This window comes from Sycon ciliatum, chromosome 1 (genome assembly GCF_964019385.1).
Source record: "Sycon ciliatum chromosome 1, ocSycCili1.1, whole genome shotgun sequence".
Lineage (NCBI taxonomy): Eukaryota > Metazoa > Porifera > Calcarea > Leucosolenida > Sycettidae > Sycon > Sycon ciliatum.
Window position 1 is genome coordinate 9,925,269 of NC_088643.1, and position 15,600 is coordinate 9,940,868.

At 47.0% G+C, this 15,600-nt stretch overlaps 2 protein-coding genes across 2 annotated transcripts; one reads left to right on the top strand and one right to left on the bottom strand.

Moving 5' to 3' along the window:
* Positions 1–301: 301 nt before the first annotated feature.
* LOC135810001 (uncharacterized) lies at positions 302–1,924 on the bottom strand. The gene has a single exon (XM_065323495.1). The coding sequence runs from the start codon at positions 1,922–1,924 to the stop codon at positions 302–304; it is 1,623 nt and encodes a 540-aa protein (XP_065179567.1).
* A 9,012-nt stretch (positions 1,925–10,936) lies between these two features.
* On the top strand, positions 10,937–14,633 carry LOC135812558 (uncharacterized). The gene is made up of 2 exons (XM_065325888.1): positions 10,937–11,523; positions 13,565–14,633. The coding sequence occupies exons 1-2, from the start codon at positions 11,293–11,295 to the stop codon at positions 13,856–13,858; spliced, it is 525 nt and encodes a 174-aa protein (XP_065181960.1). The 5' UTR covers positions 10,937–11,292; the 3' UTR covers positions 13,859–14,633.
* The last annotated feature ends 967 nt before the right edge of the window (positions 14,634–15,600 follow it).

Genomic DNA, 15,600 nt, shown 5'->3' on the forward strand with positions numbered 1-15,600 from the left:
CTGCCGACAAGAGCAATCTTATTCTTATTATCATCATCAACATCAACATCAACATCAAACATTGCCATCATCGTAAACATCATCAACTGTGCAATTGCATTTCACGCAATTATGTTTAGCTATATTAAAAGTCTAGTTAAGTTATGGAGAAAACAAAATTATGTAGTATGTAGAAAAATAATAACATCAACATCATCATCATCATCATCAAGATCAAGATCAGTAACTCATTAGACAAATGGAATTGATATGGTACAGGGTGTGACTAATAATTGTGATTGTCAACCACAACCATCATTGTTCAGTCATCCAGCAGTGCGATGCGGTGGTGCCCATGTGCAAGTGTGCTGACACCGTCCGTTCGGATGTATCGTTTGCTGTCGAACGGCGACAAAGACGACTTGGTCATCGTCTCGGTGAAGATACGATGCGAATGGCTGCGCAGGGTGGTCATTGCGTGTGACATCCTCGTCCTGTCGACCAGACACTGACGGTAGTCCGCGATCGTGAATCTTCTCGTCACCGCTCTCTTGACGCCCTTTGCACGCTGACCACTCTCCTCGCCATCGTACGCGTACATTTTGGATCTGAGCGCCACGAACTCTGTCATGAGCTTCCCTCCGAGCTCGTCCTTAAATTTACCTACAACCTTCTTATTACTCTCGCTGTACAGAGGACTGTCGGGGCTAAAGTTGCTGGTGTCGTACTGATCGGCCATACTCTTCATGTCCGCATAGAGGTCCTCCGTGCGGAACAGCAGCACCAGCGAGTCCGTGTCTGTGTACAGCAGGCTCATGCGGTCTCCGTAGCGTGGCTGGAGCTCGTCATAGTAAAATCTGTACATGAGCTCCTTGCTCAGCTCCAGGATGCTCATGCCAACGTACACCGGCTTGTTGAGGTGGACCGCAAGCTTCCTGTTCTCGACGCCCACAAGCCCGTTGTCGAAGAGGACATGGCGGACGTAGGTGGACTTAGCCACAGCTGTGAGAATGGTATCTTCCTCGTCTTCCACACGCAGCAGTCTAATGGAGATCCTTCTTCTCACATTCTCCATTGTCTTCCCAAACACAGCGTTATTCATTAATTTGAAGAAGTCCTTCTCGAAATCGTTCTTCGCCTTCTTCCGAAGCTCCGTGTTCAGCTGGATGTAGGGCTTCATCCACGGAGCTTGGCGGAAACTGAGCACGCGGTGTACAGCATCGATCCTCAGACCTAGACGACTGTACAGCCTGAGGTTACGGTAGTGTGCTACGTAGCGCTGCTTCGGCATGAGGTTCGGGACCAGTTTCGGAGCACTCAGTCCGGAGACAGGATCTGCTGCAATCAAGTCGCGCTGGTATGGCGACATCATACTCTCGGTGATGGTTACACGCTCCGGTGCGGGTGGGTAGTCGTTCAGGCGATCGTGGAACTCTGTGGGCACTGACAGATCACACTCCACCATGTACCCAGTGTCTGCGTCATCTGGCTGGGTGAGGATCTTCTGCAGGAGTTCGTCACTGGGGGCACACCACTGGAATTTTGATGTCGGCAAGTGCTGCGACATGGCCCAGCCGTACAGGTTGTTCGCGTCGAGGTACTGAAGATATGTTGACGCCTGCTCAGGGTCGTGTGAGCTCATGTACTTGTTGTTCGCCCTGGCGTGGCGGTGTGACGCCATTGTAACACCGCCACGAAGACCGCGCTCGACGAACAGATGCATGTCCACGTCGTCCAGCAGAGTGAGCGAGATTCCTGTATGTTTCAGAAGGGCGTCCCACGCGAATCCAGGCAGGGTGTAGTAGTGTGTCGGGTCCAAATCGTACGTGGCCATTGCAGTGCATCTAAATTTCTCAAACACATCTGCAAGAAGGTGCACATCGGTCTTCAGGTAGAGATCATGGTAGTCGCCCATGTCGCTGCATGTGCCGCTTGGGTTATACATTCTAGTTGGATACCCTGCAGATGCTGCAGAGCGCGGGACAAAGGAGATACGCTACTGGATGTCACACAGTCAAACACCCAGGAAGAACAAGTGCACGCTGTCATTCACTTCCAACCCACTCCATGCCAATCAAGCCGTACTGAGAATGGACGATACCATCACAGGTGTGTACAGAAACTACAACATTTATGATTCATTCCGTTTTCTTTACCAAGTGTATTGATAAATTATAATAAAATGTTTTTAATGAATAACGTCATGTATTATGATGATGATGATGATTTGAGTGTGTGTGTGTGTGTGTGTGTGTGTGTGTGTGTGTGTGTGTGTGTCCACATGTCAAATAATATAGCTCAAAGTGAGGGAGGCAAGGATAGACATAATAGTAATCAATGTGAGCATTTGTGGAATTCCACAATTCGTGAATGTTGACTGAGTTTGCTGACAACGCTTGTAGTGCACCACGTCAAGAGCATGCAGTTCTCGATCGAAGAACTCAACTAGAGTGCAGTGCAGCTCATGATCGTATCCTCTCAGCGACACTTCTTCACACAAGAGAATGAGCATTGCAACCAACACGATGATCATACTAATGTTGTTACTGGAAGGGGTGCTCTTCACCTTCTTGAACACGCAGGATAGGTTCTTCATGAGGTGGCGTTGAGCAATGTCCGACTTGCCAGTAGCAGTACTAGGCGTACTTCCATCAGGGCTTGGATCAACTGGAAACAGCAGCTTCACTACATCAAGTAGTTCTTTCCGCCCGCAGCAAGCCATGTCCTTGGCAGCAATCCAGATCAAGTTGGTTATGGGGTGACTTTCAACAACTGCTTGGTCATATCCATGGTCTCCATTGAAAGGTTCCACCAGGTTTGTCAGCGAGGTTGCGATTCCCAACCGCGCAGCACAACGCATCAGCGCACCCATTGGACAATGGCCGTCCTCACCATGATCTTTCAAAATAGACCACATGTTCATGATCTTCTTCTTCTTGTTGTTGTTGTTGTTGTTGTTGTTGTTTTTTCTTCTTCTTCTTCTTCTTCTTCTTCTTCTTCTTCTTCTTCTTCTTCTTCACCAAAGTAATAGCAAGGATGAAGACAACAACAACAATTACTTGTGACTTGGCAAGGATGCTTTGCGAAATGATGGAAAATTAAGAGGTCAGGGGTTTTATACAGCGGCAACGGTACCCTTCATCATCATCTTCCTCGCCCTACACATGGCACTTGAGAAACGGTACAGCGCACATTTCATCTCCGCAGGAATTAATTCCACACGAGGTTCACAGCACCCGTAAGATTGGATTAGTCTTTGCATCAGTTCCTTCTCCTCAGAATTAAACTCTCGGATATTCTGCTTAAACTTCTTCAGCTGAAAAGGGGTAAGAGGTTTTGTACGGATTAGAAGTTGGCGGAGCCAGGCTTTCGAAAATTGCTGCGGTTTGCAACTCATTAGCTTGCTGGATCGTGCCCACACCACATGGCTCTTTGGAAGATATGGCTGAAGCTTCTGGCAAATCTCGTCGTGCTCAGCACAGATGCATGTCAGAGCTATGGCATAGTTCAGGCTCTTGTAGCCACTCTCCTTCTTCATGTACTGCAACGGTTCCAGCACACCGTGAAGGTTCAGCAGGACACCAGTCTTCTGCATGAAGCGTACCAGATGTCTGTCGACGGCAGTCAATCGCTCCCGAGCTGCATATAGCCGTGGGAGAATGCATCTCTCCGTAAAATTCACCTCCGGCAACAGCACGCTATCAAGAACAAGTCCGCATACAGTACACACAAAGTGCCCCTCGTTCACAACTTGATGATTATGAAAACATTTGTCAATGTTTGGACTAGGAGGAGGGGCATCAGGACAAGGGTCATCGTCATGCTCAACGACGGCGCGTTGACGCTCCTTGTACGCACGCAGTATTTCAAATTGCTCTTCAATATCCATTATGCTAACTGATCACATTTTCCAGTAAACGCTGCATCATATATCAATTTATAAATGAGTCACACCTCCTAAAATACCCCCCCTATGACATCCGTAGAGCTAGTTCTAATTAGCCTGGGAATACCTAGAAGGTTCCAGAACACATTCCCAGACAGTGACTCTTATCAACAACCACACCCACCACTTTAAAAGCAATTATGACGCCGAGAGGCACTTCAAACACCACTTAATCATTAATCCAATTAAATATGACACCTGGCCCACTTCAAAACCACTTCAGATCTCAAGTGGCCACTTCATTACCACTTATCCAATTAAAAGGTCAAGTGGCCACTTAATTAACAACCGCAAAGTTCAAGTACCCATTCATAACCACTTATCTGTGCCAGAACCGGCTTGGTCCCTACTACTAAGATACAGTAAAAACCTGTCAAGGCGACCGCCTGTTCCAGAAGACCACTGCAACCAGGACCAAGGGATGCTATTTCCAGTCAAATGACCCTGGATAAGGAGACCACCTGGTAACAGAAACCATATTTTGAAGGTCCCTTGAGCGGTCGTCTTAGACAGGTTTCATTGTACGTGGGTTTGAGTGCATGCTGTCAGAGTGTGATGGAGGCAAGTTGCGTAATGAACGCAGCGCGCCGCGCACTGACCCATAACCACAGTTGCTTACTCTTGTTTATGCACTCTTGCCCATATGGTGCAGTGGTATGTGCAGTCGATTTCCTATCGAGAGGTTGCGGGTTTGATTCCCGACGATTGTGGTCACACACGTCTTTATTCTCTTTCAGGGGAAGTATGGTCCAGAATCAAAATCTCACTACTCGTAGTCTTCAGGGCGCTGAGCTGAATCGTCTTGGTCCGAGGAAGCTGAGACGCTCCCCGAGTTCCTCCTTTATTCCTAATCGAACTCGCCACTTCCACCGAAACTGGGTGACTGCGCCGTACTACTACACTTGTAGATGAGGATTTATATGCAAAATGTCACTAAAAAGCCATTTTGTTGTTATAAAAGCACGGATGAACGAGATTGACCCATAGAATTGTTTGTTTGTCTTATCTGTGTGTGAAACTGTATGCCGTGTTTGGAACGACTCGTGCGGTCAGTGTGACGAAAGATGTTATGGCCACCCTCTCCACTAGTAACCTTATCTACTTGTTTTATTGCCGGCAATGTGAAAGTCGGTATGTAGGCAGAACCAGTCAGCAACTGGGCGCGCACGTATTCGTCAACATGTACCGTGGAATCTGGTCCCGTTGCATGCACGTGATTCTCGTGTTTCTGTGGTGTAGCGGACTAAAGAATAGCTATTTTGCTATTTTGTATAATAGAATTCCCATTCCGTTTTTGCTTTAGTATAGCCCTGAGGTCGACTCACTTATTTATTTTCTTCCCTTCCTCTCTCCGTATTTCTGCCCTCCCCCCCCCCCCCCCCCTCTCTCTCTCTCATTCCCTCTGTCGTCCACATGTATCAAAGGAGGCGAAACCGCCTGTTTGTGGTGCGACGTTTAAACACTTTTAAGACAACAACAACCTCGAGGATGGCCTACCCCACTATGCGCCACAAGACTTCCTCGGTGCCTATTGGCCTGACTCCAGGGCATTGATTTTGTCGAGTGGAATCAGCCTTCATGCGGTGTAGGCATCAGATTCTAGTGACGCTGGGTCTACGTATGTAGTACTAGTAGCGAGACGACGAGCACACTTGGCAATAGTGTTGCACAGTTGGTCCGATGTGCCGGCAAGAGGCAGCATCCACCCCGGAGGGACCGGCAGCTCCTTGGGTGTGCAGGGCGGCCTTGCGTAGTGCATCTCGGTTGAGTGACTCAAACTCAAAGCGTGCAGGGTGGGGACTCGGGGGAGGCACGGGTGCCTGGCCCTGAAGCAATGCTTCCACATGAGGAGGCTGCCCCTCCGGGTGCTTGGCCTTGGCTTGAGCAAGTTGAGGAGATCCCGAACGGTGCTTCCATTGACGGAGTCATCCAGGACTGAGGTCGAGCACTCCTCCGCGTGTGTTTACCGCCATATTGCCGGGTGTGTCTTTACCACCATATTTATCAATCATAAGTACAGCTACAGTGGTGCCTTCAACTTCTTTCTTCACGTTGCTTATTTTTATAGTGATACATGTACATGCACATAACAGTTATGGAAATGCGGGCACTGTCAACTAGTAATAGTCTATGCAGCTAGCATGCTCATTTGTCAAAACGCCATGCTGGAAGTATTTCCTTGCCTTTCATGTGTCGATCGAAATATAAAAATAAAAATCGATCGTATGGCATAATTATAGTGATGCATCGTATAATAATATCACGGAAATCAAAAGGGTACGCTATAGCCGATACAGACTATAAACTAATCAGGCAACACTCCGTATTATTATACTAGTACTACTGACTGTACATCTACATGACATTGTACTTTTCGTAGCATGATTGTAGATCTACTCATGCAGTCATGTTTTTATTTGACATTTTATCTTTCTTTACGGAGTTGTTGCTGTTCATTTTGCTACTCTTTCTTTTTCCCTCCCCTTACTTTTATTTATCGCCGTGGTTGGCAATCACCCACTCTCTTTAACATTGGCCGGTGTTTCCACCGAGTCTTGAGATGTTGTAATAAATATAAAATATGATACTATAGTACCGTACTGCGAAGCTACATATCAGATAGTCCCCTCGCCGTCGGCAATGGAGATGTTCACTTCAAGGTCCATCAAGGTGTGTGCCAGTGAGAAGTTTTTTCTTTCTCTTCGGTCCTCGCGACTGTTATCATGTCGCTTTGATACCGATGCTCCTAGGGTTGCTGGAAAGTAGGCGAAGTCAACAAAGCGTGCAGAGCTGATATGAGGTGCAGACGGCAGTTCGGCAGTCTGTCCGGGTGACGGTTATAATCTCGTTCGGTGAATCAAGCGCACCGTTAGAGTCTTGCGCCGTAGCCTAGCTTAGCTTGGCTTGGAACACCGCTCAGTGAAGAGAATCTACGAGTGCAGATGACTCGTGCTGGGGCAGAGAGCGCAGAGAGCTGAACCGCGGGTGCCGCCAGTCGCGTCCTGCAAGAGTAAATTAATTTGTCCGAACTAGTACCTGGGCAGCCCTTCCATAGGAATCGGCATTGTCTTTAGCTACACATATTATCAAGAACCCGTAACCAAAAGACTGCAGACTAAAATAATGTGACGGAAAGCAAGGTTTACAGATGGCAGGCAATCCATACAAATCGAAGGAGTTTGTCTCCAGAATTCACGTGTGGTTACAAGATGTTGACCCTGTGGAACTTCGTCGCCTAGTTCAAGAAAAAGGACTAATCAACTTTCACCAACTGGAGTGTTTGAGGAAGGTAAAGGACACGGCGGAACACAATTCAAAATTGATTGCAATGCTTTGTGCTGGAGAAACTGAATCGTACCTAGTCTTGTGTTCAGTGATCCGCGAAATGGGCTTCACGAACCGGTACCAGGAGATGCTTCGCATTGTGCCAAATGCAAGCTGCAGCAGCAGATCTCCTGCCGGATGAGGAACAAAGGTCTTCGGCAGGACAACCATGTGCACCGGCAATGGAATGCGCTACACCGGCAGTGGACATCAATTCACCGCTGACCGCAGCAGCAGGGTCCACCCTAGCAGAAGCAGCAGCAGTGACAGCAGCAGCAGAAGCAGTGGCAGCAGCAGCGGCAGCAGTGACAGCAGCAGCATCAGCAGTAGAAGCAGTAGCAAACGCAGTAGCAGTAGCTTCATCGGCAATTGTATTTACCCCTGAAGCGTCACTCCAGCCAAGGCTGTCAATAGCAATGGCAATGTCAGAACAGGTGCGTGGAGCAGCAGCAGAACCAGAGCAGGGAGCAACAGCAACTGTATTGCAGCAGAGTGCAGAGCAACCAGCATCAATCCACCTTGGAAGCACGGCACAGCTGGCCGCAGCTGCAGAAGTAAGACTTGCTTTGTCACAAGCCAGGAGCGCCCTACCTAGTACCAACGTGGGTAGAGTAGCCACTGAGGAAATGTCCAGGCATATTGGCTATAAGTCTGCTCCAAGTATGGCTCATACCAGTCCAGAACAGACCGAAGATGATGATATAGCTCATGCTAGTCCAGAATGGACAGAAGATGATCTGCGGAATGCTCGAGTAATGGTGTTTACGGACAGCAATCTGCAGGCATGTGTAGGCGGCAACTGCAATGACATTATCTTGCACAGTTTACTCGCGCAGCACTTTAATGAGACTAATGTCAGGATCCAGTCGGAGAGGAGAAGAGGTGGTCCTGCACTCCCACGTGTTCAAGGAATAACTGGAGAAATGATACGCACCTTGATCACAATCGTCATCACAGGAATACCTGATGACTACACCCAACACAGGATCAGAAGGGAAGTGATTGGAAATCTGGAGGCCCTGACCTACTCCAGGGATCGAATTCAGGGCATTTTCTCCGGTGATTGGGACTAGGTCGTACTGTTGCTACCAACGAGGACGCTGGGTCATCTACTCTACCTTGCAGCGCGCTATCCTGGACCGCTGCGAGGCCTGGACATACTGTTGGAACGTTCTCCGTTTGTTAGTGTTCGTCTTCATTTTACCTGTATATTACTCAGTATGTCGTAATTGGACACTGCTCGAATATATAGTTTTTTTACCTTATCCATGTCACTATTTGCAACCGTGACGTGGCTCCTCTGCTTCAGTTTTCGTTCTAGCTCTCTGACAGGGGCAGCAACCACCTGTCTGGTGGGTGCCAGCATCCCCCGGCAGTTTCCATCATGATTAGGAACGTGGAACTCTAGAATACATTCTTGTTCTTCGATACCGGTAAGTAGAAATCTGCCTTTTAGTTCTTCGCTGTTTGAATTATTTATTTGTGCTGTTTTTTTCTTTTCTTGTTTTCTTGCATGCGGCACTCGCTTTTGACCTTTTAGCATGTCTGCGTGTGTACTGATAACATCATGCATTATCCTATGTCATTTCTTTGCTTTTAAACTTTGCTCGCGTGCTGTTTTCTTTGCCAGTCAAGCGTGGGGACGCTACGGTGTCATCCTCTTTGGCTGCGCGTCCGGTACAGGGCCGGGTCCGTGCGTCCCCAGCTCTCCGTTTTCTGTTCTTTTTTGATTATAGGTTCTTCAATGGAGTTTTAGAGAACGTTTTTTGTAATACAGTCTTCGTAATGGATCGATGCCTCCGATGGTTGTTTCTGATGTAAGTGTGGGTTTGCGAGGGAACCGGTGAAATGTACTTCAGTATACTTCAAATTATCGATAATCATCGAACATTCATTCATTCATCATTGTGTTATTTTCTGTTATCAATGGCCATGTATACATAAAAAATAAAAATAGATTCGACGGGGTTCGCGTACCGGGCAGGACAAGAACAAGGAGTCGTACAACTCCCTGTATACATTATGTATATTAATATTTGTAGAAAGGAAAAGGACAAGAAAGGAAAAGGACATAATGGATACGAGTTAAAGAGTAAGGCTCTCCACCATCGTAACTACCTAGATACTGTATATTATACCGTCAGAAAGTGCAACAACTAGGCACATAACTGACAGAGTACTGAGTCATTCGACGACCTGACACCTAGCTTCAACACATATCCGCAGCGCTAACCAACAGCCTTCCAACTCCGAATGTTCAAGGTTAAGGAGTTTTGTGCCTAGTTGTTTCTGACTGTATGTACCTAGTAGTACCAAGTAACAGTGGTGGACAGTTACTCTTAAAAAAAAAGTAACTCTTTTCCTTTCTACATTTATTATTGGCTCAACATCCGAGTTTTATACAAGAAGTATAAATAATAATATTTTCTTCAGTTTGGAGTGGAATAAAGAATCATAATAACACATTTCGCTTTAATAGTACTAGTACTACTAGTAGAACACTAAACAATAAAGTAATTCAGTGTACATGATGTATGCATGCTCATAATTACACAAACATGTGTGTGTGTGTGTGTGTGTGTGTGTGTGTGTGTGTGTGTGTGTGTGTGTGTGAGTGTGTGTGTGTGTGTGCGTGTGTGTATGTATGTATGTATGTGTGTATGTGTGTATGTGTGTGTGTGTGTGCCAGTGCGTGTGTGATGTGTGTGCGCGAAAAAATAATTAAAAGACCAAAAAGTAGGGATCACTGGCCAGAGAAAGCCACTTCATAGCTGTGTGGTGTAGACCAGGCTGCATGGTGGCGGTCAATTCTTCAGCCTTGCAAGCTGTTGCAATCCCAGCACAAGTTGCTATGGCTTCTGTTGTAGCATCGCTATCATCGCCTCCGGCGATGGGCGTCCAATGGTCAAATGGTGTGTACATACATGTATAATGTGTGTGTGTGTGTGTGCTACCACTGTACTTTGTACTACAGTGACTGTACATGTATATGATATAAGGTACTAGTTCAAGTTGCCATATTGTTTTCCTTTTTACTTCTATTAATTTAATTTTTTATTTTGTTGTTCTCGGCGACGGCGTGCCAAAGTCTCATTGCAGCGTGAATCATTCATGCACACTTTACATCTTTCAAAGCATTCGTCTAGGGATTGAGTTGAATCTTTCACACAACCTTGTTACATCTGCCTTGAGTTTCTTTGGATTAGACTTTTCAAATCAGTTTCATTTTCATTTCATCATCGAGTGCCATCCCTTGTATCTTTGGTGTCCTTCCTTCTTTCCATGTCGTATTGTTTGAATAAACCCGTTTTGACACTAGTACTAGTACTGTACAGTCAAATAGTACATTTAGATTGTAGTATCCTTTATGCAGGCTACGTAGCGCTACTACCACTTACATCGTATCAGACATACCACCTCGTACTCGGAGGAGCTCCGGAGTCGTAGGGACAACTCTCCGTGCTCCCTACAACAGTACAAGTACATGATTGTACAGACAGTAGATCTACATGATCACTGTTTTTTATGTACATGACATGACCATGATGACTGGATCCCCGATCTCACATCTGATGTGATAATACTCAGGAACAATGGAAAGTCAGTTCAGCTCATCATTCGCCAGGCACGTGCTCCGGAAGAAGCTAGCGAGGTAAGCCCGCCTTGCGGAATGGTTTGACAACTACTTACTTGTACTGTATTTGCCTTTCTCCGACCTGTATTAGCTTTCGAATGAAGATCAACCTTGGCTTGAGTTGAACTCGTTTGCTGTTGGCTTTTCAAAACTGTAGTATCATAGAAAGGCACTGACAACCGGCTCCAGAGGCGTTGGCTTCGTCGTTAGCGGACCGCAGTGCACTGTCGACAATCGCGGTCGCTAGGAAGGAGGGTGCGTAAAATAAGCAGGCTGATACCGCGTACAGCATTACGGTGGAGTGAGGGCTGATTTTATCATTTTAGTCTCTGGTCTCTACGTCTTTGCCCATTGCAACCAGAAAAGACGACGCTCCGCCCAGACTGGGAGCGTCCACCAAACTAGCAAAATGGCTGCCAAATACTTCCCTCTCCCGCCATCTGGTGGGATGTCATCCATGGCTAAGCAGAAGCAGCGAGCGCCGAAGACGGCGGAGTCGCTGCTGGAGTACGAAGATTACTTGGTCATCTGCTGCCCGAAGTGCTTCGGATTTCCCTCCGCCGCGTCCACCTGCTGTCGTCCGCAGCTATCCGCTACAGGCAGCGATCCAACGGCCACCCCAGGCACGACTTCGTTGGTGGTGAGTTTAGCATACACGGGATTTAGCTCTGCTACCTCAGACCAAAAACGCATGATAACTAACAATCAGGCCTATGCCAATAGCTTGCCTTTGTTTGTCATGTGGCGTTTGAATCGGAGTAAGGCCTTTTGTATGTACATGTACATGTATGTATGTATGTATGTATGTATGTATGTATGTATGTACATAGCAGACTCAGCGGAGGAACGGATTTTGATTTTATGTATGTATGTATGTACATGTATGTATGTATTCCTTTATTTGAATTCGCAAGTACACACGGGTTATAAAGCGGGATTCACAGAAGCTTTTTTGCGATGCGACACGCGATGCGACGGACGCGTGCGATGCGAACTCGCGAAATACCATTCACAGAAGAAGTCAGTGATGCGACAACATTTTGCTGATTTGGCTACGTCACCATGATATTCGCGCGGTTTGATACAACTTGTACAAATTTATAGGCAACTCTTGAACCTTTGTACAACTTTGCTGTAGAAAAGGTCAAAATCGTACGCCAAATCGCTTGTCGCATCGCATCGCATCGTAAAAGTTGAGCCAAGCTCAACTTCTGCGATGGCCTGCGATGGCCCTGTTGCGGCAGTTGCGTGGGGTCCGCGATGGTTGCGATTTGGGGATTTCCCGGTTTCGCGGCTGTCGCATCGCGTGTCGCATCGCAAAAAAGCTTCTGTGAATCCCGCTTAAGCCCTATTGCATGGAAGCGAATGTGAGAATGGAATGAAAGAAGAGCCTGAGGGGTGGGGGAGGAGAACGGTCAATCCTCGTCACACGTGATTGCAACACTAGAAAATCAGCTGTGCGCACTGAGTAGCATATAGTCTATACATGTAAATCACGTCGACATAATTATAATGTAATCGGTCGGGAGTTTGAGGCGCCGATTCGAATGGCCTTGGTCCGAGGAGGCTGCGCTGCATCGTTTGTTTGACATTCTGAAATGAGCACGAGCGCACATTTGATGCTATCTGGTAATGGCATCAAAGCTTGCAACCAGGTAGCTACACATTTTGAGTGCCGCTGAAAATGCTCAATATTTGCCGGACCGCACTCGACTGGGAAATGGTCCGCTGCAGCGTCTTTGAACCCAGACCATTAATTTTTGTCTCGGTACTTGTGTGACCATGGCATGTTTCCTATCAGACTTCATCACTGCTTAGTCCGGTCTTCAGCCTTTTCAGAGCTGGGCTTTTCACATACAGTAAAACATGTTAATAATTCGGTATCTCAACAGTACAATGTACAACTTGGGAAGATCCGAAAGACAATATACATGTACATCAACATAATAATTATGTTGATGTACATGTATATTGTCATTCAGATCTTCCCAAGTTGTACATTGTACTGTTGAGATACCGAATTTAAATAAATCAATACAATACAATACAGTAAAAACTCCCCTAATCCGGGCAGGGCGGGACCGAGTAACAACTCCCCTAATCCGGGCAGGGCGGGACCGAGTAACACTGGAGAGTACATGTACATGTATAAGCTACACCCCTTTTTTTGGGTGATTTTTGAGTGTTCAAAGTGTGTCGTATACTCTGGAAAGTACGGTAGTTGTCACTTGGTTTGATCATGATGAACCTGAATAGCTACAGTGCTGTCGGGTGACCAAGACCTGGGCGATCAGCGCTGTAGCCCTGTAGGCTGTTCTTATTTTTATGCGCCGACGTACAGTCTATGCACAATCGAGTCACCATGTACATGTACATGATTGTTGCCTGATGATAGTAATACGTGAAACTCAGAGTTGTGACAAAGCTTCCAAACTCTCTCTCTCTCTCTCTCTCTCTCTCTCTCTCTCTCTCTCTCTCTCTCTCTCTCTCTCTCTCTCTCTCTCTCTCTCTCTCTCTCTCTCTCTCTCTCTCTCTCTCTCTCTCTCTCTCTCTCTCTCTCTCTCTCTCTCTCTCTCTCTCTCTCTCTCTCTCTGCTTGGCGAAGTCCTAGCCTGCTTGCTCTTCGGCGCCCAGCAGTACTTTTTAAAAGTTATGTGGTTTGTACTTTGCTGCACACTGCAGAAACAGACGCAGGCGGATAGCAGCACTGCCGACCAAGGCAGCAGCACGGAGTCGACCAGTTCTATACCAGCGCCGAGTCGGCATGACGGCGATACCAACGATGTCGCCGCCAGGACCTCGGCCGCGGCTGACGCCAGCATGCTAAGCACGAGCACGGAGAGCAGTCGGAACCTTGCGCTGCTCTCGTGCTCGTTACCGCCGCGTCGAGACACTCAGTTCAGCATCGTGCACGAGGAGATTGACGACTTTGAGTACGACGAAGGTAATCGCTTCATCAGAGACAGAGATCTATAGCCTGGTTCACAACCCAGTGCATAGCCTGGTTCATTACCCGGTTCATACTGTGACCTGGTTCATCACCTGGTTCATATCCCGGTTCATAACCTGGCATAACCCGGTTTATACTCTGGTTCATAACCCGGTTCATAGCCTGGTTCATAACCTGGTTCATACATACGACTTGCCACTGATGATGACAATTTCTGTGCCACGTCAGCTTCAGAAATCTTGATAATGTTCAAAGTCTGCAGGAATCTCAATCTTCAATGTTGTCCAAATAGGTGCCGTACTATCGGTAGATGCAAACTCAAGTGCCACTACAATTTATAGATGCGCACACCAGCGTGTGGATTTAGCTTACTTTTGCTGCCAACCTTGTCATGCAGAACAGCCACTTTGGCGGCGCTATTCAGAGAGAGTGAGATAGCAACGCATCTCGTATTTCCGACGGTCCGAAGTTGTCGGTACAACCTAGCATGTAACAGTTACATGATTGTATATGTTACATGCGGCCTGCTGACCATTGCTCATACATGATACTTACAGACGAGTACCATGAACGGTTGGTTGCTCCAACCAGGAACACACGCTTCTTGTCGAACTTCTAAGACGAGTACCAGTGCTTGAAACAGTATGATAGTGTATCTTAGTAGTAAGGTGTTTCATGGCCCAGTATTGTACGCGTATGTACATGTAGATCATGCTGAAACTGAGCGCAGTGCTAAGTTCTGCTATCCTTGAGTTGCATTGTACAGCTGGTCATTGCAATTGTTCCAAACGGTGGACTCAATGCGCATCCGATCTGTTGCTGCGAAGCCCCGCCTGTGCACGTTGCGTTGCGTGCACCTCGGCACAGTCAGTGCTGCATGGTTTATGTCGGGGGGGGGGGGGGGGGGGTTCACTGCATAGAACTGCATGGTTTATGTCAGGGGGGGGGGGGGGGTCACTGCATAGAACTGCATGGTTTATGTCAGGGGGGGGGGGGGGGGTCACTGCATAGAACTGCAGTGTACATGTAGTATAGACTAGCACTCTAGCATTGATGCTTTGAGCTGCTTTGTCGTTCACGACTGAATCACTAGACTTCATCGGGATCTCTGAGCTCCGCTGAGGAGACCAAACAAGGTAACTGGTTGAAACAGCTAGCTGTCCGGAGATTGCGTACTTTTACTGTGATGTACATGTACATGTACATTGTATATCATGAGAACAAATCCCAATACGATACAAATGATCAAGGGTTACTCGTGCTATGAGTACCAGCAAGAGTACAAAGTCATGTGGCTCCTGCTATTCCAACACATTCTTTATATCCCGTATACTAAGAGAAAACGGTATGTTGCATGTACCGGTGTATCCAAGGTGCTTATCATGATATCACTGTAGTCGCAACACCAATATGGCAGACCTCTTCTTCAATAATGCATACAACCAAGAAGGGGTTATGTACTCTTGATACAACCAATGCTAATTCACAGTACATGACTACATGACATGTCATGTACTTTTATCTACATCATACATATACATGACTGTAGTGTAGATCTTCAGTCCTGATCATGGGCTGATTTTTTGATGACATCTTGTGTTGAAAGCCTGGCGGCATGGCGCTGCAACAGTGCAAGCTCTTCAACTACAGTTCAAGTCACTAATACTAAGTACTAAGTGGATGCTGGGCCGGCGCTGCAAACACTGCTTTTCCACTTTGGCCCGGGTGGTGAATAAAACTAGCACAGTGTAAATGACCGTGGGCATTG

What these genes read in the sequence shown, in the direction of transcription:
- LOC135812558 (XM_065325888.1), top strand. Translation starts at nt 11,293, where the DNA reads ATGGCTGCCAAATACTTCCCTCTCCCGCCATCTGGTGGGATGTCATCC. An exon ending in CAGGCACGACTTCGTTGGTG is followed by an intron (nt 11,524 to 13,564) that starts GTGAGTTTAGCA and finishes TGCACACTGCAG; the next exon opens with AAACAGACGCAGGCGGATAG.
- LOC135810001 (XM_065323495.1), bottom strand. Translation starts at nt 1,924, where the DNA reads ATGTATAACCCAAGCGGCACATGCAGCGACATGGGCGACTACCATGAT.